This window comes from Haliotis cracherodii, unplaced genomic scaffold (genome assembly GCF_022045235.1).
Source record: "Haliotis cracherodii isolate W230 unplaced genomic scaffold, xgHalCrac1.p SCAF_13, whole genome shotgun sequence".
Lineage (NCBI taxonomy): Eukaryota > Metazoa > Mollusca > Gastropoda > Lepetellida > Haliotidae > Haliotis > Haliotis cracherodii.
Window position 1 is genome coordinate 25,422,267 of NW_027266268.1, and position 24,007 is coordinate 25,446,273.

The 24,007-nt window shown below is 38.8% G+C and overlaps 1 protein-coding gene across 2 annotated transcripts in view; it reads left to right on the forward strand.

The window, feature by feature from the left end:
• The window catches only part of LOC139459799 (discoidin domain-containing receptor 2-like), a 159,488-nt gene that overhangs the window by 111,774 nt on the left and 23,707 nt on the right, over nt 1-24,007 (forward strand). For both annotated transcript variants that reach the window (XM_071241478.1, XM_071241480.1), the window contains exon 4: nt 15,372-15,461. In XM_071241478.1, coding sequence (XP_071097579.1) covers nt 15,372-15,461 — 90 coding nt within the window. The remainder of the gene's footprint in view (nt 1-15,371; nt 15,462-24,007) is intronic.

The window sequence follows — 24,007 nt, forward strand, 5'->3', positions numbered from 1 at the left end:
CGATCATACACTGAAACAGATTCCATTGGGCATTAAAGGCAAAATAGCTGTGAAAATTATATTGATTGATCACAGAAAATCAGTGATGACACCAGGTGTTCGTAAAAAAGGCGAACTCGTGTTTATGGTGGTATGTATAGTAACAATTACTGCTGTATGATTGTTCCACTGAATTCATAAATAAAATCTGTAGGTAGCAAAGTAGGGTGTCAAAATGTAATATTTTCAATATCACTTGAAATTCTAAGAGCAAATTACCTCCTTCTTTTTATTTTGCAGAATAGATTATGAACTGGATATTAAAACGAGCCATTATCAAGACTATGGGACATGGTTGTTATGATGCAAGGGAAACAACTCCTGTTGGCATTGTGTTGTCACTGTTTCAAATGAATTATTATATCATATTCATATTCAACATTATCTAATGGTTATTGTAGTTATATCGTATTGCAGGCTGCAGGATAATGTCCTCTTCACCAGCCCTCTTTCAATATCACAGTGCAGAGATATCGTGATTGGAGGCCAGCAAATCAACACAATCTGACAAAATCGCTTAGCCAAATGTCAAGATGTCACAATGTGCTGACTCATACAAATAAGGCCTGTGTCACATTTCATTTGGAATTAAAATCTACGATTGAGCTGGGCTTAAGTCATTCAGTGTTTTACCCACAAATTGCACCCCATTTCATTTAATTTACATTTTTCTAATTGGCACATGAATCTTTTTCTCTGCTTTCTTCTGCAAAAGATTTTGTACTCAATTGAAGCTAATTAGAACCCAGAGGCTCTGTAATTTTCTCAGACAAGTCACACTGATTAAAATGAACAATAGTTTGTGAGACTTCCATTTCATTTACACACAATGTTGTGTTTCTGTTGCGATAAAAACATAGGCAGATTCCATTTCAAAACAAATTAAGATCAAAATGAAAAACAGAAGCTATTGTGCAGTTGTTTTCTTATGTCCCCTGAAACTTCGTATCAAACTACCCTCCACAAATTTTGTCTGACAAAATATTTCCATTTTAGTGATTTGGACAAGGAAGTAGTCAAGATGAAGACCTTTGTTCCAGATGATTCCTCCTGAGTGATTTGTTGCAGGAAGCATTCACCTATTTAGTTTTTTGTTTAGGCTCTTTCTTGGTGTACAGATCCGCCGACTTGAAAAATTAAAACCAAACAAAATCAAAATGACAAGGTTTTTTTATAACATCAATGGTAAAGTTCGCTTTGACATAAAAATGACAATAAAAGGCTGCCATTAGAATTTAATATATTTATAAGGATCCAAACCAGGGCCCATGTTCACAAAGCTATCTTAGCGCCAAGACCTTGTAAGTCTATGTTAAAGGGTGGGAGTTACGATCATCTCAGCCCGTAAATTATTTAATCTCATCCCCTACCGATCCAAATAAAAAATTGAAAAAAAAATCCTATAAAGTGCATTTATTGATTTATGTTTTTCGACCTACCAAGCAAATGTTTCACTGAAAATCTGTAACCCTTGAAAAAAGGCTGACCTTAACGGCTTTTTGTCTTTTCCTGTTCACACCTTCTTTAAATGAAATGTTTGTGTGAAGCAAAGCCATTGTGAATTGTCTTTCTTCAGCTTTATGCACTCTTTAACAAAGTGTGCAAAATTGAAATTTACTGCAAATGGAACTCATAAAAAGTGGGTGAAGTTTTGGGCTAAGAGCCTTGTAATGTTGAAGGGCCATGGTGTTAATTCATCCCCACTCCCAAGTTGCCTAGAATTGTTCCTTTGAAAGCACCTTGGGGTGTTCCCATTCTGCAAAGTGTCATTAAACTTTTGTTTAAAACTTGGGGTTGTCAGAGGTTAATCGACTGCAGTGATAAAAATGATGACAATTTTGTTGAATTGGTCACATCTGATGAATCATAGAATCACGATCAGCGTGGACACATTCTCTCCTCCTCATTCTTCAATACTTTACCCTGGGAATCAATCGTAGTTTGGCTGCATGTCACTCACATTCAGGGAGGGGGTCCCTATGCCAAACGGCTGCCATGGATCCTTTAATACACAAAACAAAGATTCATAGCAGTGTCTTTTATTTCGGCCTCTGTGATTCTTATCTTCACTATCCATAATGTTTGTTGTTTGATTTTCTCTTGGCATGTTTTATTGGTCATCAATGAATATAATACGTCAAGGCCTGAAAGTAATAAGTCGCGATTATTGCCCAAGCAGATTCCATAGGGCGGCAAGAGGTAAAATATTCATGAAAATTCTATGAATGCAGTATGTATAACTTGATATTTCCTACTTTTGATAATACAATAAACTACGGTTATAACGAACTCAAAGGGACCGCTAATTTCAATTCATCATAACTTTAGTTCATTATTAACATATATCCAGCATGTATACATCCAATATACAGAAAAATTACAGGATCAAAAAACATTTCATTATATCCTTCAGTTCATTATAAGCATGTTCGTTATAAATGTAGTTTACAATACATGTTTTGTCTAATTGGTTACAGAGATTGTTGGGCAGAGCCTGGAGAATAGAGATGTATTCAGAAGAATATTCAATTCTTTCATATTACTGTAGTTAATATGTCAAGCTATCGGTTATTGTTTGTTTGTTTTGTTTGTTTGTTGTTTAATGCCACACTCAGCTATATTCCAGCTATATGATGGTGGTCAAGCTATAGGTTAAAGAACACCATGACAGATTAACTTTTGCAATATGAAAGAATCGGGTGTTCTTAAACTTCTTTTGCGTAGTATACATGTTATACCAGTAACCTGAATCAGGCTATGGCAGTTATATACCGTGATTTGGAGACCTCCACATCAACCTTGTGTAAATATTATTTGATGGTAGATTTGTACAGGAAATGAGTTAAAAGCTTAGAGCCGAAACAAAGTGTTGCCACTAATTCGTACATGTTACAGTAATGTTGCCATAATTACGTTACTGACCTTGATTTGTCTGTGAACATGACATATAACTACGACCAGTAATGTAGTCATCAGAAAGATAAGATAAGATCATTTTTATTGCACATTTGGAAAGTGTAGAAAAACGAAAAATGTTTCATGCTAAATTTTCCCAAACCAGGATCTAAACTTAGTGATGGCGGCCATGCAGACACAGAGGCCAGTGCAGCTGGTAAATGTAGGTTCTAAATGCGGAATGGTTGCTGCAGTGATGTGAGAGAATTTGTCAGTTTTACTTAATGGCTTGGTGTTTAGAGAAGTTAATGCATTGTTTAGTGCAGAAGTAATCTATCCCCTTGGCACTGTATACACCTTGACAGTTCCGATATAGAACAAAAGTCCATATTTTAAACACAGACCTGGAAGTGTTGGAGCTAGTTTGACAGGTTCACTAGAGATTATCTCCCCTTGTCTCGGAGGAAACTCCTCACAGCTCATGACAGAGACTGGTGTATGTCTGAAAAAGCTGTGATCCGGTGTTCTGAGTTTAATAAGGAACAGGGTAATTATAGAATGCAAAGTGTATTACACTTAAAATGGCTTTGGAAACTTGTGATGTGGTATTTTTAATAGATGTGTGTAAGGAAAGAGAGCATATGTTTTAAAGTATGCACCATGCTTCTTTTCCATTTAAGATGGCGGAACATATAAGATAAAAGCTCTATTTCTCAAACATATGTTTGGAAGTATTACTCAATGTTCTTAGTCTTTGAGAAGGAGCGTTGCTAAGTTTATTTAGGGTTAGTGTTTCTTGTGCAATGCCGGTTCGCCACGATTGTTTCTAGTTTTGTCAGTGCCATACCAGTGCTCATGGGTTTCACCAAAGTGGTAAACATGTTTTCCTCCCACATTAAGTTGACATGCCTTGATATAACTGGAATACTGTTAAAAGTAGCGTTAAATTCACTCACTCACTCACTCACTCCCACATTAAGTTGACATGCCTTGATATAACTGGAATACTGTTAAAAGTAGCGTTAAACTCACTCACTCACTCACTCACTCACTCACTCACTCACCCACCCACCCACCCACCCACCCACTCACTCACTCACTCACTCACTCACTCACACAATGCCAACAAAGCTGTGAACACTCGAAAACTCCTCATTGTGAAATTGGTCATGTTCATGTGAAAAACTAAACTAGTTGGTATGAAGTCTAGGCCATGTACAAATATCTATGCTTCTAGCTTTTTGCAGTTATTTTGGCAAGTCTCTATGTTGACAGTTTGGCGCAGATCCAAATGAATTCACTTCATCTGAATTATGCCTTCAAACTCTTAACGTGATGTCTCGAGGAAGACGATAAATCCTTCCATACTTTGACCCTTTTCAGGTAAAAGCACACCCATATATCTATTAGGCTGAGATCAATTTGCTAGCCGCAAACTGCATGCGATGGTACTTGAGGCACTTTGAGAAATGGAATCGTGAGGAAAGGCTCTCCCTTGGCCCGCCGGTACTGACAGGTTTCCAAACCTAATTAGTAAAGTTAGGTAACGGGATTGACGTTGTGGGTAGATGTAATTTGTTAGAGTGTAGATGCTGATGGTGAAGCTTCAGTCGGGAGGGGAAAAGTCCACAGACCAAGTCATGCTGTCTGAAGCTTGATTTGCCGTTGACAATATGGAAACCTCTGTGACCAGGTTTTTTCACTTCAAAACATTTCTCTCCGACCTCTTTGTCAATCAAATATGATACATTGATTATTTTATGCCATGAGTGCATTTAGCTGATTTGTGTCAGGTTCTGAAATAAATACTTCATTTTATTGTGCGTAGTTTGTCAGTATTGGTATGTCTTTACAAGATACATGAGCTGGCAACTTTTCAGTTAAAGTTGTTTTTTTTGCATATCCTTTCTATCAATATCTTTGTGTTTCACGGAATTGACACATATTTGAAACTTGTTCATAATGACATCCGGATTAGAGTTGGTCTTCAGCAACCCATGCTTGTCTCCCTATGGAGATCTGGGTTAGAGTTGGTCTTCAGCATCCCATGCTTGTCTCCCCCTGTGGAGATCTGGATTAGAGTTGGTCTTCAGCAACCCATGCTTGTCTCCCCCATGTGGAGATCCGGGTTAGAGTTGGTCTTCAGCAACCCATGCTTGTCTCCCCCTGTGGAGATCTGGTTTAGAGTTGGTCTTCAGCAACCCATGCTTGTCTCCCCCTGTGAAGATCTGGATTAGAGTTGGTCTTCAGCAACCCATGCTTGTCTCCCCGTGGAGATCTGGGTTAGAGTTGGTCTTCAGCAACCCATGCACCATCATATAGCTGGAATACTGCTGAGTGAGGCGTTTAAACAACAAACAAACAAACATTATTTTATATGAGGCCAAACTAGGTCTGGTCCACACTTTAAGTATCTGCAGGTGCAACTTAAGACTTCTCATGATAAATGAACTGTTCACTGAGGTGTTCTAGTAAATTTATCTTCATTACTAATGAAGTAAACTTAGTGATTACCATCTTTCACACCAAGAAAACTATTTAGCAACTAGCTGACAAGGATGCCTCGGGGCAAATACTAGGACAAGGCTGGTAATCCTATGATGAAATTTAGAGATGCGATATTGACAATAATGTGATTATTGACAAAGCAAAAACAATTTTCCAAGTTCTTAAGTAAAAGGATGTCCCATTATAAAGTGTACGTTCGCTGATTATCAGTGGAAAGATCAAACACTCCTGTACATTAAGTCAGTGATGCTGAATGTGAGGAGATAGCAGATCTAACCCAGTTGAGCTTGTTAAAACTGTGACCGGGATTTCGGATTACAGGCTTGATCAGTTGCGACAGTGCGAGTTTATCAGGCCAGATTATCAGGTAGTAGAGAGCGTAGGAAGAGTGTTGTGGAAAGCTGGGAGAGTGGTGCTTGTTGATGGTTGCCGCCTCCTTCACAACATGGGGAGTGGATAAATACAACATGGATGTACATGCTGCTCCACTGATGATAGGATATGTTTATCTTTCTGTGATACACAAAACTGATTCTCATAATACGTCAGGGGCGGTCGGGTAGCCTAGTGGTTAAAGCGTTCGCTCGCCACGCCGAAGACCCGGGTTCGATTCCCGACATGGGTACAATGTGTGAAGCCCATTTCTGGTGTCCCCCACCGTGATGTTGCTGGAATATTGCTAAAAGCGGCGTAAAACCATACTCACTCACTCACTCACTCATTCATAATACGTCAGGTGTATGTCTAAATATATATATCTAACGTAAATGATTATCCCTTTCAAATGTTGTGTAGTGTATGTATTCTATTGGTAAGTACTGCAGCATAGTGCCAGCAGGGAGCTTCACTCTATCTTCATGTACAGCCACCATCTTGAGATACTGAAACCCAGAAAGGAGTGAGTGAGTGAGTGAGTATGGTTTTATGCCGGTTTTAGCAAAATTCCAGCTATATCACAGCGGGGGACACCAATATGGGCTTCACACCCAGAAAGGTAGAGCAGCATATTTAACAGTTATGGATGATATACATACTGGTCTGGTGGTCATTAACTTTATACTTGTTGTTACCTATCTCAGTGGGCTAGCTGTATATGACTGTCATAGGTACAGACTCAGTACTAGCACACACACAGACCACACACAAAACCACACCACACCACACCACACCACACCACACCACACCACACCACACCACCACTCCACACCACACCACACAAAACCACACCACACAAAACCACACACACACACCACACACATGCATGCAAAAAATAAAACACTCGCACGCATGCACACACACACGCACACACACGAACACACACACACGGACACACACACACGGACACGGACATGCACATGCACATAGCTCTACAAGTACATTACTCTTGACCGCAACGTTGAACCCCATTTCACCTGCCACCTCACACCTTGTGAAATGTGACCGAGGGGTATAAAACTGTATGAAGCATATCCTGTCCAGTCTCCTCCCCGAGTCAGTCACCCAGAACTTCTGTTGATCCCCGGGGTTAGAGAGAACAAGAACCTCTCCCAGACCGCACAAGATGATCCAGACAGTGGTATTTAATACTGTGAGAGATAAGAAATACCTCTGTCAGAGAGCGTAATACTGTCAATTATACTGTAAACATGGGAATCAACTCCATGTCATTGTGTAGATACAGCAAGTGTACACTAGGGTATACACACTGACATAAACATACAGTGGGGACTACAATACAATGCAATGCAATACAATACAATATGTTTATTCATATGAATGTAATAGGGCTGGGACGAGTCCAAATTTACTACCCGGGGACCCACCCCCCTATTACCCGACCCTACCCGGGTACCCACTGTAGATCTTAGGAGATGTCTCAAAATGTCCGATTGGGAACATTTTTTGCATAGCCCTGGAATTTAGATATTTAGATACACATTTTAAACAATCTGGTCATTCATACACTGAAGTTGAATTAAGTTATATCTTTATTCAATTATATGAAAAATCCGAAGGAATGGGTGCATAGTCAGAAAGAAAGTAGTGACTTGTACTGTAACCATAGAGTTAATTTTTGTCATGAAACAATATCTCGCGTGACTAACCACGGGTCCGGGTAGTCCTGTGGGTACCCGGGTCCTACTCAGTATCCACCCCACCCAGGTACCCGAGTTAACCGTCCCAGTCCTAGAATGTAAATGTACAGTTAGTTGTGACAACAATGATATGTGGGTATATATAAGGACGTTAAATGTATACTCAGACTTCATGCTTCTGATTGGCTATTATTATGATTATTGTTTGTTTTTGGACATCTTCTACCTTCAAAGCTTGAGTCACCAATGAATGTAGCTGTTTGAAACAGTTGACCCAATGCTACAAAATCCACATTTAAAGAGATTCAAAGCAACAATAAAATCAGTATTTAGCACAGGATCTAACACTTCAACTCCTTTGACTTATTTTGCCCCAGATGAAAATATAATATTCCTTCCCTAAATGAAAATCCCAGTAGAGGCAGATCAAGGAGTTGAAAAGGTTGAATACGCATAACACCTCAGTCAGGAAGTGACTCCGTCAAGGGCACAGTTAACATGTAAGGTGTCTGAAAAAAGGGTGGGTGCATACTCACTTCGCTCCCCTCCTGGACCCCGGAAGATGAAAGGACTGCCCCTTTGTTACACTAGCTACTTATGGAATAACCACAAGCGATGAGGAATTTCAGAGCATCTGTCCTGCGAGAATAATTGATGTAGGCCCTAGTTTCAGTAATAAATCTATGGATGAACAAAGTTTCACTGCAGCTGAACCCTTTTGCTTGACATTTTACCAGGAAAGTTCATAGCAATTTATGTTTTCATGAAAACAGTGCCTTTTTCCTGTTGAATTACGTCCGTTACAAACTTGACTTTATTTAGAAGAACAATCACTCAGTGTAATTTGTTCTAAAAAACACACATTGTATTTTTAAAATGTCCGTCATTGATCTTAATGAATCACATTTGTGGCCTGTAACAATAAGAAAAATCACAAAATAAACACTATTTAAAGAAAAGACAACATGCAAGGCCCAAGCAATATCATTCAAATGAAGGCATGGTGTTTCAGACAACTTTAACAATGTTTTTGTTCAACAAGAAGGCTGGTAGGTGTTGCTATCTTGGCATTTGGAGCCAGGCCTTGTTGTGTGGCAGAGAACAAGCAGGATTCAGAAGGCTATTGGCGATATCAAAAATGATCCTCACCTGTCAGGGTGGACTTTAATTGGTTGTTTGTACAAATTCTACAAATGCCAAGCCTGGTCTAACTAGATACTAACTTCGTAAAAACCTAACATTTCTAAGCGTTCTTTTCTCATTCATTCGACATCATTATTTCCAATATTTTGGTAGAAAATATATTGTTGAGAGAAGTTCCAGACTGTGTCCAAATGTCTCACAAGTCTTACAATCGAAGAAACAAGCACTTTAAATGTATAGCTTTATATTCTCCTGTGAGTACATTCAATACCTTGTACTTCCCCCGGGGATGGTTGGAGTATTGTGTTGAGACATGGCGTATCAGACTCCCGATAACATTGAACTGTTGATGACAAAGCATGACAAATAAGGCATCAGATATGTCCTGTCAAAGACCCTCAAATACACCATTTGTCTTGGGTGTGTATCAGATCCCACAATGTCATAAAAACAATCTTTCTATCTCACTGCTTCAGCTTGCTGTGTTTTATATGTGGTGAAAAATCTCATCCCAGCTCTGAACACAAACTCATACAGAAGGTCATTAGATAATGCCTAATCAGGGTGAAACTATATTGGCTGTGAAAGTAGCACACAATCCAAGAATATCTGGAGAAATCTGTTTTTGAGTTTCGTCAGTCAGATATACTGACTGTGAAAGTGGCATGCTGTCTTAGAATATCAGGGAAAATCGGGTTTTTTTGGTAAATAGTCTTGGAGTGTTTGTGACTATGTTCATATCCCTCAAACAAGATGTTTATCTATGTTGATGTCAAATTAGGGATTTGTTCTTCTACAGCAATGAATCAACCATTCTTTGCAATGTTTTTTCAGACATTCATCTCTTGGATGACTTCTGATGATAGGATTCTGAAATCTGCCCGTGAAAGTTTTTTTGTGAACACCTGGTGTCATCCCTGATTTTCATGTACTCTTCATCACTATTTTCTTTTTATGCCAATGGAATCTCTAAGGGCAGATAAACGAGAATGAGTACTGTCTGTTTGACATTTTGAATTTAATACAGTTCAGTTTCTAAATAAGTACCAGTACAAATTACCTTTCTCCAAAATTATCCCTGAACTGGGATGTTTGGTGATCGATGAAAGGGATTTTTAAGAAATAGAATTCTATACGCAAATCACTCAGAATTTGCAACGACAAGAAAGCTCAAAATACAGCATGAAGGATCACTATGTAATAGGATTCCTGTAAATATGTTCCCGCACTCAGAGAAAATCAGTATAAAAGACATTTTGCTTTCCAACTTTGTTTGACATATCAAAATACTGTTGGAAAATTGACCACCTAACAAGGTTGAATTCAACAAAACCATTTTGACAAATTCCTGTTTAAATCATCAAGATAAATTTTATAACAACAATTTGACTTTTTTGTCAGCCCAGTCATCCTGCCTGTGCTAAGGAAAGGTGAAAGGTGTCATGTGATCAGGCAAATAGCACGCATTTTCACTTTGTTTTATTTCTAGTCTGTCATCCATTGATGAGTCACAGCATTGCGACACAGACTCGTCTGTTTTATGAAGCAAGATTAAACTCAGATCCTGTAGTTCAGTGGCATAAAATGAATCCTCCATTATGCTTTGGTTTTCTTTCCTGTCTCAGGAAATAATGCTCCCTGGTTACAAATGGCCGCCAGGGTTGCAAATGGCTGCCAGTAGCAGACAGTCGTGCTCCATTTCAGGAGGCCAGATTGTTTAGTGTCACAAATAGTTTGATAGAAAGTTTGAGTGAACATGTGAGATTATTTCCATAGCCTAGCTACCATGTATTATCTGATCCACCTCAAAGACTCTTCAGACATCATCCACATAGAAATAATGATCAATATCTTCTCCTTAAAGATTATGGCTACTTATTTGCTGCACAGATTAAGTTCTATGACAAACTGCAAGCAATGTATTGAAAATCGGGAATGCAATCATTATGGCATCGTTGATACAAACCTAAAATATTGCCCTTCTTTTTCTTCTTTTAGCAGAGATTTCTTATGACTATGAACTTACTGGAAGAATATTATTTGATGAATTTATACAGGCCCATATAGGATAACTTAAAAATAAGAGAAAAATGGATCTGTTATGTATTTTGTCCACTTGAGTTTTTGTGGGGCCTGAGAAGATATCCTTTGTACAGTTTGGAAGTTGATTCATGTAAATAAATGTAAAAGGGTTCTGCAAATCAAACATTTTCAAGGAAAGTAAATTAATGAATTAAATGAGGTGAGAGGTCAGTGCTAGTAATTATCTTCTTCCAACAAACCAAGGCCAAAACTGACAAGCAAGGAAGGTCATCTTCAGTTAACCAAGACGAGAAAATACTGAAACAGATGGCTACAGGATTCTCATTTTTCACACTCAATTGGATTAATCCCCTTTAATAAGGGTCTGGTGCTGGGTATTAGCATTCAGACTACGCTGACCACTTGTCCAAAGTCAGCAATGCTCCCTCCTTGGGGAGGAAACAAACTGACATTGACATTGGTGACTCAATCTTCGCCAATGCTAGAATGCCTTTAAATGACATTTCACTTGATAAATTTTGGGCTTATTTCACCATATTATGACGACTGATTTGTTTCATAAGTTTAACTCAGTTTCAAAACTTTTCTTTGATTGAAGTTTAAGTGTATCCATCAAGATTGTCTGTTGTAGTTAGGGTTAATTATCTCATGTTATTCTTGTTTGTGTAATGAGTTTGTTTTATTACCGTGTCTAATGACAGGGTGCTGACAGAAGGCTCATGCGAAGTGTAATATAAGATACATAAAAAACCTTGCCAGAAGTGCTTACTTCGAACATTGGGCTGCATCTTTAGATTACAGTGATGACATTCAAATGAAACAGATCTGACATAAAAGTCATAGAGTTTATTCAACTCTCATTGCATCTGAAAACTGTTTATGTTTTCATTCACAATTCAGAAAAACATAAGCGCAAGTTGAAGAGAAGTAATGCTTATCAAATTGGGCATCTAAACAGTCCTCTTCAGAATTACCATCAATAAGATAAATCTTAGAATGAAATATTGCCTGTTTGGGGCCTTTGTGTGATAGCTTTCATTTTTATAGTCATTAGTAATGGTCTAAAGAACCATTTTCCTGGCACCTTAGATGCTGGTCAAATATGATTGAGGAATATGGTGCCAAACTGACTGAGTTTGAGCAAGAATTTGGATAAAAAAAAGAAGATGAGTGGCCTTTTCCGTGATTCTCTTGATTAGTTCACACTGTTATTTTCGGGTTCAGTGATCGTGTCAGTTTGAAAAATGCAGAATACATCTGGCTGCAGCAGACAACATTGGCGGCCATTTTGAATGGTGTCTGCTTGACATGTTTGCTGCACTGATTAATTCTGTAAAAAGACTTCCTGGAAGGACCCAACCTGCCTGACAGTAGTCGACATGGAAGTGCCTAAATGCTTTTGTTTAATGAGATCATTATTCCAAATGTTTCATCCATCTGGCATATGATTTATAGGGATCAGAGAGGGATATTCAACATAAATTTGCAATTGTACTTTTTAAAGAAATGTCAGTTTTGCTGTGTTTCTCGTAACCTTGGACCCCAAAGTTTTATCATCAGGGACAGAACTCATTCAACATAGAAAACAACTCATTTATCTTAGCGCTCTTTGCAAAAATTGATAACGTAAAGGCTGACTGCAAAATATGAAAGTTTCTACTTGCCCGGAGGATGACTTTAACACATGGTTTGTCCATTCATTACAGAAGGTATTTCTTTTAGCTAAAAATGGCTTGTTACTTTCTATATCTGGCCAGAGTATTCCTGTCAAAGATTTTTCCCCTCCCCATTCAAAAAGAAGATAAGTATACTACTCAAAAGAAGTTAAAGAACACCCTATTTTTTTCATATGACTATAGTTCATCTGTCATGCCATAACAGATTAAATATAGTCAGATGGAAAAATAATTGTCGGGGCTTACTTCTTCTTTTTCAACAGTTTGAAGAATATCAAATGGTCAGCCCCTTGGTAACTTCAGTAGGAAAGATACATATTATTTCTGCTATAAAACAAAGGGGTATTTCTTGTTATCTGTGATATGGGAGGACTAGAAATAGAGATAGCTCTTCTGTGAAGAAGGATGACAATTTATGTGAAAAGGTAGCCATTGTGATGTTCATTGCTAGTTAAGTGAGAAACTTGATGTGTCTAATTTGTTTCCGTTGATATCTCTGGCACTAGTTACGCTGCAAGTGTTGATATTGATAACATGAACAGAGAATAAAACTAGATAAAATGCAGTAAATGACTGGTGTAATCTCCTGCTACACAGCACACATGCTTCATGAAACAGATGGATGGGGAACTATGTTCTGCTCTGTTAATGGGACATCCATCTACAAGATTTTATGTTCTAAATTTGGAGAAGATCTTCAACACAAAGACTCTGTCTATTGCAAATTCAGATGCATGTAATATTTAATTCTGGTTTGTATAATACAATGATTTTGGGGGTCTACTATATACTATGCAAAAGAACTTTTAAGAACACTTGATACTATTGCAATAGTATCAGGCTAATATTTTTAATTAAATATCCATCCATCCATCAATCCATCCATCATCCTTCCTCCTTTCCTTCCTTCCTTCTTTCCTTCCTTCCTTCCTTCCTTCCTTCCACCCATCCATCCATCCATCCATCCATCCAACCAACCACCCACCCTTCCTTCTTTCCTTCCACCCATCAATCAATCTTCTTTCCTTCCTTCCTTCCAACCACCCACCCTTTCTTCTTTCCTTCCACCCATCCATCCATCATCCTTCCTTCCTTCCTTCCTTCCTCCATCCATCCAGCCATTATCCATCCACCCATCCTTCCTTCCTTCCACCCATCCATCCATCATCCTTCCTTCCTTCCTCCATCCATCCATCATCCTTCCTTCCTCCATCCATCCAGCCATTATCCATCCACCCATCCATCCACCCTTCCTTCCTTCCTTCCTTCCACCCATCCATCCATCATCCTTCCTTCCTTCCATCATTCCTTCTTTCCTTCCACCCATCCATCCACCCACCCACTCGTCCGTCCTATTGTATCACAAGATGATTTGTGAAGCGTGTGGTGAAGACCATCCTAAGTCTCCACGGCTGATCCTGACTCTCCTCCATAGGTCTTGGTTTATGAGTGAAGGTAGTTGTCCCTTCAAGGTAGATTGGTGAGGTATTCCAGATTAAGCGATGACTGCCAACTATCTGTGCTTGATTGAAATGTTCTGAGGCATGGGATATAAGCAAGAGATGTATTGTCCTGATTGTAATGATCCATGGAAAATGCTGTTTCTGTTTCTTATCATTTGGTTAATAGAACTTGTTCCACTAGTTATCTATGTCCAAAAATAGTCAAGTATTTTGACAAACTAAATTGAATTAATTTACCCTTCCTGTGAAATGTAATGGCATTTTCAAACTGTTTGAAATAAGCCCAAGACAAATAGACAGTATAAATATGCTCCCAATCAGCTAAAGCAAATAAATCTGTTTCTTCTGTTGATGTGAGGTGAAAAACATTGAAGATAAACTGTCAAAGGTTTTCACTGATAGGGGGAAAAAATTGTGAAATATTTATTCTTATCAAAAGCTGTAAATTCAGTTCCAATTAAGTAATAGGACTAACAGCCTGAAAATCACAGAGGTGTGTCACTCAGAGAAAACATGTGGAACCATGCTTTCAACAGCTGTTTATTCCACATGTAATACGAACGTAACCTGTGGCCTGAATAAAACACCAAAGATAGAACTAGCCAGGAGAGATTTTGTACCCACATTACTGCATCAGGTCTGGAGACTCATGTCTCCACTCCAGCTGAGTATATGATTGTTACAATTGTCAAAAAATATATATCAAACATCAGAAACGGTCAATGGAGGCCACGTACATGCATGTTGTTATATAAGTGCAATAATCTTGAAACACTCTCACCTCATATATACATATATCACAGACACAATGACTTACAAAGTTAAAACATATGTTTTAACCCAATGAACATACTTTCTTGGGAGCACATTATTTTTCTTTTGTTTTTTCCTTCAAAATTTGGCTGGCCCATCCCAAACCTAAGAAAATAAATGGCGTGTAATAACATTCGTGTGATCCTCTTGTTTGTGAGAGTGTTTGTCAAGAGCTACTACTGGATACCTTTGCTATAATCTCCCTAATCTGTGAACACACATGCATGGTGTCAGTATGCAAGGGCCTCACAGCTGGTAATCCATGCACCTAGATAAGACATGTACCACATCACTCAGCTAGATCCTTTATGCCTTGGGTCACCAGCATATGATAAATGTGTTATACACCAGGGTGCCGTTGTACAAAATAACCTTAGCACTACGGCTGTCCTAAGTCTATGTTAAGATATGGGAGTTACGATCACCTTGGCTCTAAGATCTCTTTGTACAATGGCACAAATGACAGCCAGACCATGACACATATATGTCATTTTACTTTCAATAAGGGGTTGAATAACTGTTTGAAATGCATCTGTTTTATGACATCCTTTTAAAATCAGACCAATATCAGACCAAGAAATGATTATATGTGACAGTAGCACCTGAAGGAGCAGGACATCCACGATCTTGTATAATATTAGACATTATATGTTTCTCGTGTATGTGTTATACATCAGACATGTTCTCTGTTTCAGGGTCAGGAATTTACCAAACTGTTCCTGCTGGAATACCAGAGAGAAGACACTGGTGGCTGGCTCAGGTTCAGGAACAAGAAGGGTGTAGAGGTGAGTACATTCAGCATCAGCATTGTCACCAAGCAACATCTTAGTGATGATGAAACCTTAGTTGGCTAACCATGGGCAGAGGACATGAGCAGGTAGAATTAAACATCCGCACTGGCACCAGGACACCATCTTAGTGATAGGGGCGGTCGGGTAGCCTAGTAGTCAAAGTGTTCGCTTGTCTCGCGAAGAACCAGGTTCGATTCCCGACATAGGTACAAAAAGTGAAGCCCATTTCTGGTGTCCCCTGCAGTGATAATGATGGAATATTGCTAAAAGCGTCCTAAAACCATACTCACTCACTCATACTCTTAGTGATAATTTAGACTAGAGTAGAATATAACAACAGCATTGACACAAGGACAACATCTTAGTGATAATTTAGCCCTGATTGTGAAACTGTGGGTAGAGGACATGAGCAAGTAGAATAAAACATCAGCATTTATACAAGGACAGCGTCTTATTGAAGTAGAGGGTGGGTAGAGGATGTGTGCAAGATTATGTTCACTTCCCATGTGTGACCTTGAACAATGATATTTCCATATGGTGAAAATATACAATATATTTTGTTTGATAGAACTATATCAGATTTTGTTTCCTACGTTGAAGCTGGGAAACATATAACAGATGAAACAGTCGTTATTGTCTGCTGATGTAGAAAGACTTGTTTATTCAGTGAGAACGTGTGTTGTTGACTTATCACGTGACACATGTATATCTCATCAGGGAGGGCAACACTGCTCATAAACCAGTGACAATTGACCAATCAAATGTCTAGCAGCTACATGGAACTGCTCAGATTGAGCCAGTCACAACATTCAGTAGTATTTATCACACACTGAATAAATATGACCTGTCATAAATGGACCCATTTAGCTACAAGTATATGGCAGACGGGTCAACATCAGTTTGCTTTTGTGCCGAGAAAAGGTCTTTCCTGTAACTGCTAGATGAAGAGCTGACATGTGTAGAGCTGTTTGTGTTGGTTGATAGGAGAGACTTGTCCTTTTGCTGTTTATAGTAAGAAATACTACTTAAGACATAAGAGGGTTATGATGTTATAATTCTGTAACATGATTCACAGTGGGAATGCCTCATATAGATAGAAACTTGCCTGTCAATACATCGTGGGAACTATAGTTTATAGGACTAGTCAATACATCTTGGGAACTATCATCAATAAGACTAGTCAATACATCTTGGGGACTATCATCAATAAGACTAGTCAATACATCTTTGGAACTTGCAGTTATATGACTAGTCAATACATCTTTGGAACTTGCATTTGTATGACTAGTCAATACATCTAGGTAACTTGCCTTGCAGGACTAGTCAATACATCTTGGGAATTATTATCAATATGACTAGTCAATACATCTTGGGAACTTGCAGTTATATGTCTAGTCAATACATCTAGACAACCTGCCTTGTAAGACTAGTCAATACATCTTGGGAACTTGCAGTTATATGACTAGTCAATTCATCTAGGCAACTTGCCTTGTAAGACTAGTCAATACATCTTGGGAACTTGCAGTTATATGACTAGTCAACACATCTAGGCAACTTGCCTTGCAAGACAAGTCAATACATCTTGGGGTCCATCATCAATTTGACTAGTCAATACATCTTGGGAACTATCTTTTCCATTATATAATTGGGTATGTTTTAATGTAATCACTAGTAAATTGGGAGAAAATGTGTGTAATTCTTGTTTAGTTTACGAGACAACACACATGGTAATCTTTATCCCTGCATATAAAATAATGCCTAGCATGACAAGAAATACAATCAAAATTGTAAATCATCATGTCTATGGATGTTTAATCACAAATTTACATTTTCATTGACAAAGTTTGTTATAGCATTGTTCATTCACCAGAAGTGATAAAATTTAGTTTTTTATTAAAAAAATGGTATTTGATGAAGGTGTAACCCATACATAAGCCGATCCCTTTCTACAGAATCTTTTTTCTGGTCTTCAAAATTTGGCTTATCTACGGTCATATACAGTATATGACTATTCAGTATTCCTGGGAAACGTCCCTTTATTTGACTAGTCAATACATCTTGGATCTTGCATTCATATGACTAGTCAATAGGTCTTGGGATCTTTTTATGACTTCTAGCTCTCAAATGTTATATTCTATGTTGTCATGGTTAGTGGATAAAAAATTCAACTCTTCTGAAGTGCTTAGCTATTTATGTGCATTTATCATAAACATTTGATAGCATGGCATGATTAACCATTTGGCATTGAAATATTGGAGGTTTAAACCACTTGAAGGTGCCCATCCATTCTACATGGTCCCTTCTGGAAATTAAGCTGTCAAATAACAGGGAACCAAAATGGTGTTTCAATCTTACTCTGTCATCCTGTCCCTTTTCCTGATTTTATCAGTGAAAAAAATACCTTATTTGGAGCATGGCAATTTTAGGCATCTCATTGTAATCAAAAGTGTCATGGCTTGGGGATTTGTGAAATTGTTGTTAAACTACATGTATTATTGAACACGCTTTAAGTTTTGTGTTGGATATTCTTTGCACAAGGCTAGCACCTCATCAAAACTTTTTTCAGCTCTTTATTATGTATTGGCCAGTTTCCATGTTTGTCAGCCTTGAAGGATTAAATATTGGTAATCTGTCCAATGATAAGAACATTTTACCCAGTTATTTCTTTTTTATTTATTTCGCTCTGTGCTGACTCTTCAACAGGGTGTCCAAATAGTCATCACAATCCTTTATTAAGAATGGACCCAGTGCGGAACAATTCCTGTTCTGAGAAAACGTATTTATGAGGACATTTTCGAAAAAAAATGCATATAATTGACGAATGACGTAGAAGGACGACTTTTTCGCAACTGGCGTTGATAACCAGAACATTAGTTTGTACCTGACAGAAAACTGTGAAATACGTTATATTGATTTTTCATTATTTCATGAAGGCAAGTCAAGGAAATGGCTTCCTTAGTAACGCGAGTGTGATCACCTTCTATTTCTCCCTCCAGGCTTGAAGAGGTTGAAAAAGCATTTTTCCGCAGATAGTGGCAACTCTCTGTGCAATCTGCGTGTATTGTTGTAATGGTTGAATTCGTAGTCTTTTAAACATTTTTATTTTAATTGATTGCATGGAAACATGAAGCCTAATTTCAGCCAACTCGTGAAGCAAGAATTTTGTATTATGGTACAGCGTTTGATGGTCCTTGTTTCCGTACATTGTTTTAGTATGAGCAGGGGCACATCATCTAAACGAAGCAAGGAGTGAGATTGATCCCTGTTTAAGGTCCAGTTAGATGATGATTGAGTGAGCTTCTTCCCAAATTCCCCAAGGGCCAACGCTGACCTGTGTTGACAGAATCGTTATTAGGAAGACAGAGCAAGATACCCTTACTCATTCTCTTGTGAATCATACCACTCGAACACTACACAAAAAAGGCAGGGAAACCTTCTCAGAAGACCGATGAATAAAATGCTTGTTCTAGTGTGTTCATCTTTACTCCAAACAGGCTCGTCAATAAGAGCTAGTATGCTTTTATACAGCTGTTAGCAATCTTCCAGCAATACCTCGGCTGGGGTATACCATAAATGGGCTTCACACATTGTACCCACATGGGGAATGAAACCTGGGCCTTTGATGTGATGAGTGAACACTTTAACCACAAGGCTACCCCACTGTCCCTTGTCCTAAAGATGTACTCCCAAGTTTAAAAGAATAGCAAACTTTTCTTCCATGTTTGAATATGGTGTTAATTTCTGTGTTGCAAAGGGAATCTGAAGGAATGCTAGGCACTTATTTCTTACTTATAAAATATGTAGTCGAAGTTGCAAATATGTGCATATTATTTCTGTGTGCTGAATTAGGCAGGTTTCTGTCAGACAAGAGAGTTGCCAGCTATTTGGTATTCAGTGCTACTTGAGGAAGGGGCAGCTTTATTGTAGACGGAGATGAATACCTGACTAGAACTCCTAATGAAGCCCTGTCTTTGTGGGCATGAATCATGGGGACCCCTAAACACTTGGAAACTTAATTAGTTCAGGGCAGCAGGAAATTAAGACAGGCAAATTCTGTTCTGACTTTGTTCATCAACTTGTGAATAATGACAGCCACTGCACCGCTCCAAGATACTGGAGTCCTTCAAAATGGCCGCCCATGGCGTCTGCTACCAGATGGGGTGACTCGCCCCAAATCATCAGAGTTTGTAATTGGTTGATGGAGCATTAGAGGTTAGATTGGACTGAGAATATTGTCACAGAGACCTGCATAGAAGCGGTGGGTTGTGGCACACCCCAGTGGACCATCTCAGTTAAAACACGGAATTGACTTGGTTGGGTTCTTGCGTTGGTGTCAGAAGCTGGATTGTTCCAAACTGACCGTCCAAGCTGTCCACATGCTTAATGAGGCCGTGATTAATCACCACTGAGCCTTGCTATGGAATTACTGTCAGATTAATGTGTGTTTTATAGCTTACCAATCGCTCGTGGTTGATAAAATGTCGAAAACAATCTCTAGTTATGGTCTTTCATTTGAGATGTTGGAAACGTCTGTTGATACGAGGATTATGAAGGCCCAAATAGCCAATGCAAACACTGTATTAAGGGTCCTTGGAGATGAATAAAATCATTGTTTAGACTTTTCTTAGCGACTATCTTGGAATGTTTTTACTATTGAGATTCATATTTCATGTTCAAGATAAGAAATACTTTATGGTTATGAAAGATTGGCTGTGCGAGCAGCCTGCTGTGACAAGCAGACATTGATTGTTCAGGAATATACATCATCCTGCTCCTGATAACGACAACAAAAAGGGAAAAGTCATTTGTTTCCAAAATGCACACGATACACATGGGGAATTACATTGCAGCCTTTACTCTTTTGTTTTTAGTGAGGGGAGGTGAAATGGGGTTTAGCGTTGCGTCCAAGATTATTGCACTTATATAGTGACGTGCATGCACGTGTGTGTGTGTGGCTGACTGCTTGTACTCGTTCGGACTGATACCGATTTATAGTGCTAGCCAGCTGAGATTCCATGCCGCAATTTAACATGAATACCCAACTCAGACAGACACAGTGTACTGACTCCAAGCTGACCAGTCCTTGTTTTGGTGCCAGACAGGGTAACAACATCTTTTAACATCTTTTGGTAAGACGCGGGTGGGGATCAAACCCCAGACCTTCCGCTCTCCGGGCGGACGATCTACCACTAGACCACAGAGGCAGTCCTTCTGTTTTTGGATAAGACAATCTTGTGGGATGTGGTACCTGTTGGTGTTGAGTGATGAGCCCATGATATAGAGTATGGGGTATTCGGGTAGTAGTGAGGGAGGGTGCATAGCGTAGGTAGCACGAATGATGTATTAGGGGTAGGGTTGTTGATTTGTTGATTGTTGTTTAACGCCGCACTCACCAATATTCCAGCTATAAGATGGTGGTCTGTAAATAATCGAGTCTGGACCAGACAAACCAGGGATTGGCATCATAAGTATTGATCCACTCGATAGGGATACAATGACGTGGATTAAACCAAGTCAGCGAGTCTGACCACCCGATCCCGTAAGTCGCCTCTTAAGACAATCATATAGTCACCTTTGACAGCAAGCATGGGTTGCTGAAGACCTCTTCTACCCCCGATCTTTACGGGTAGTTTGTATGAAGTAGATGTTGTAATGAATGATGTTGTGATGTTGAGTGACAGGGATACCGTATTCGACATAATAAGAGCCCAGGGCGCTCTCAAAATTAGAAATAGGGAGCTCTTACAAGAATATTTGTTTTATTTATATTATTTTGGTGAAAAACAAAAGAGTTGAAAGATCTTAAATTTCGTGGTTTATGTTGACAGCCTGAAATGTTTAAATGACAGATAAATTTTTCCAGAATTTAATTTCCCATAATTAAGATTGCATATAACATACATATTGTACATGAATAAATAAGTCTTGTGCGCATTGATCAATCGGAAGGGGTGCTAATTGGGATTGTTCACTAGCCAATATATTAGCAAATATCGCCATGGGCACTTATTAGAGCAGGGCGCTTATTACATCAAATACGGTATTGGGTGTAGGAGGGTTTAGGTGTAGGGCATGTGTGGTGTTGGGGCTTTTCTGTACAGTAGTAGAGATGTGTGGTGTGGTGTTGGATTTTGTCAAGAAGCAGTGTGTGCAACAAACTCAAATGACACTGCAGAGAAAATATTCTTTCAGAATGTGTATGTACAAAAAAAATAACGTTAGAACGAAGCACAGCTACGAGCTCTTATCATTTATGATTATAGAACTGGCTTTCCAGTGTAAGATCAAGAAGGTGTCGGGTAGTGCATCTAAATCTCACAATTTCGATAAGACAGGGACACTTTTTATCAACACCGATGATTGAATTTCACAGCTCAACTAATTGCAAGTTTATAAGACTGTCAAAACATGTCTATAAGAGCCATGTTTGTTCTGTTTGGTAACTTGAAGCTAGGTCCCTTGGAGAAAAGCAGTCAAGAATTTGATATTTCTGTGGAGAATGTCGAGAGGCTACACTGATTCAGGAAATCACTCTACCCATGGTTTCTCAACTTCTCTGGCAGCGAGAATAGACACAAGATCAGTCAGTCGAACATTTGATTGACTGCGCTCCTGTTTGTTCGTGCTACCACGTGGAATAAGAAGACGTACTGTATAACCCTACAACAGAAGGGATGGACGTTACAAAATGAACACCAATATGACAGCCAATATGAACATGGATAAAATTAACAGTTTGAACAGCGCCCTCCTGTGGTAGTCTCCCTATGTGTGAGTAGATCAGCTGCAAGCTTCCTTATAACATTCTTAGATATTTTGACTTGGCTGGAGAAATTGTTGGTAATGATGCGATACCTTTCCACTTCGTGGTTATACCTCCCTCGTGGTTAAAATCCTGTTTTAAGCATGGTGGCTTAGTAAGGGCTTTGAAGATATGGTTCAGAGAGAAAGAGTTCCTACCTAGTGAACCCAAGAGGTACATCTCAGGTTACCATAGGAAAATGATGGCCAAAAAATGTTTTCGTTAACACCTTGATATTTAGTCTTACAGTGAGTGAGTGAGTATGGTTTTAAGCTGCTTTAGCAATGTTCCAGCAGTATGATGGCAGAGGACACCAGAAATGGGTTTTCACATAATTTTACCCATGTGGGAATCGAACCCAAGTCGTCGGTGTGACAAATTACTGCTTTGACCACTAGGCTACCCCATCTAGTCTTAGAGGGGAGATGGGGTAGCCTAGTGGTTAGAGCATTCGTTCATCATGCTGAAGACCCAGGTTCAATTCCCGACATGGGTACAATGTATCAAGCCCATTTCTGGTGTCCCCCACCATGATATTGCTGGAATATTGCTAAAAGCAGCATAAAACCACTCACTCACTCACTCACTCTAGCCTCAGAACAGTAAAACAGTATGTGTAAATTCATAAAAAATAACTTAAATCCTTGTTGATAGATCATAATTTGGAGGGCATAATTTTATTTCTTAGGCTAATAAAATCTTGTTTGGTATTTTTGGAACATGTAATTGATTCTCTCTTATCTGAACATATCTCCTTCAATAAATGGATCATGTAAGACGATATCCCACACTCCTTGTGTTGTATAGTGGGGTTCCTGTGCCGGACACATGGATCAGCAGGGTTCCAATCACTCTTTGAGTAGTGTCTTGTTGGAAACATATCCTCATTTCAATCCCCACCTTCCCCTTTTCCAAAACCTTGGATCCACCTCGACCTCAGTGGCTCCTCAGCCTCAGTGGCTCCTCGACTCCAACTGTAAACACAACGTTTTCAACATGTGTCCATGTCGATGTGTCAAAGACAACAATAGTACCACGTCACCTGACGTTCCTTTATTTACGTTAGTCCACACACTCCCATAATGCACTATTTACTTGTTGTGTACCTTGTTTTCTTTTTAACGTGATACTTCTCTACATGGATCGCCCTTATCCAAGTCTGTCACAAGTGTCACTCGCAACAGCTGAAATGGCAGTTGTGTTTTCTTAGCTTCTGTGCTTTTTGTGGCCAAGAGAAAAAAACAATGTTACATCCCTTTCCAAAACCTTTCTCTCATGGAGGAGCAGGATGAAGAATAAGATTACCCCAGGGAACAAAAACCGTCTAAAGTGGCACAGATTGTGTTTAAATGTTCTCTTGAATCATATATTTGTTTGAAGAGTGATAAGCATCACGAGTGATAAGATACAACATTTTACTGCGCAAACATTCCATGCAGAAACAGTGACATTATTCTATGAATTATATAAACAGATATCAGGATAACTATACAAAGTGCCAACACAAAATATTATGTTATGACCTAGTATTATAAATACCGTATTCGACGTAATAAGCGCCCCGCTCTAATAAGCGACCATGACGATATTTGCTAATATATTGGCTAGTGAAGAATTCCAATTAGCACCCCTACCGATTGATCAATGTACACAAAACCTATTTATTTATGTATAATACACACTTGTGTGTTATATGCACCCTCAATTATGGGCAATTAATTTCTGGAAAAATATATCT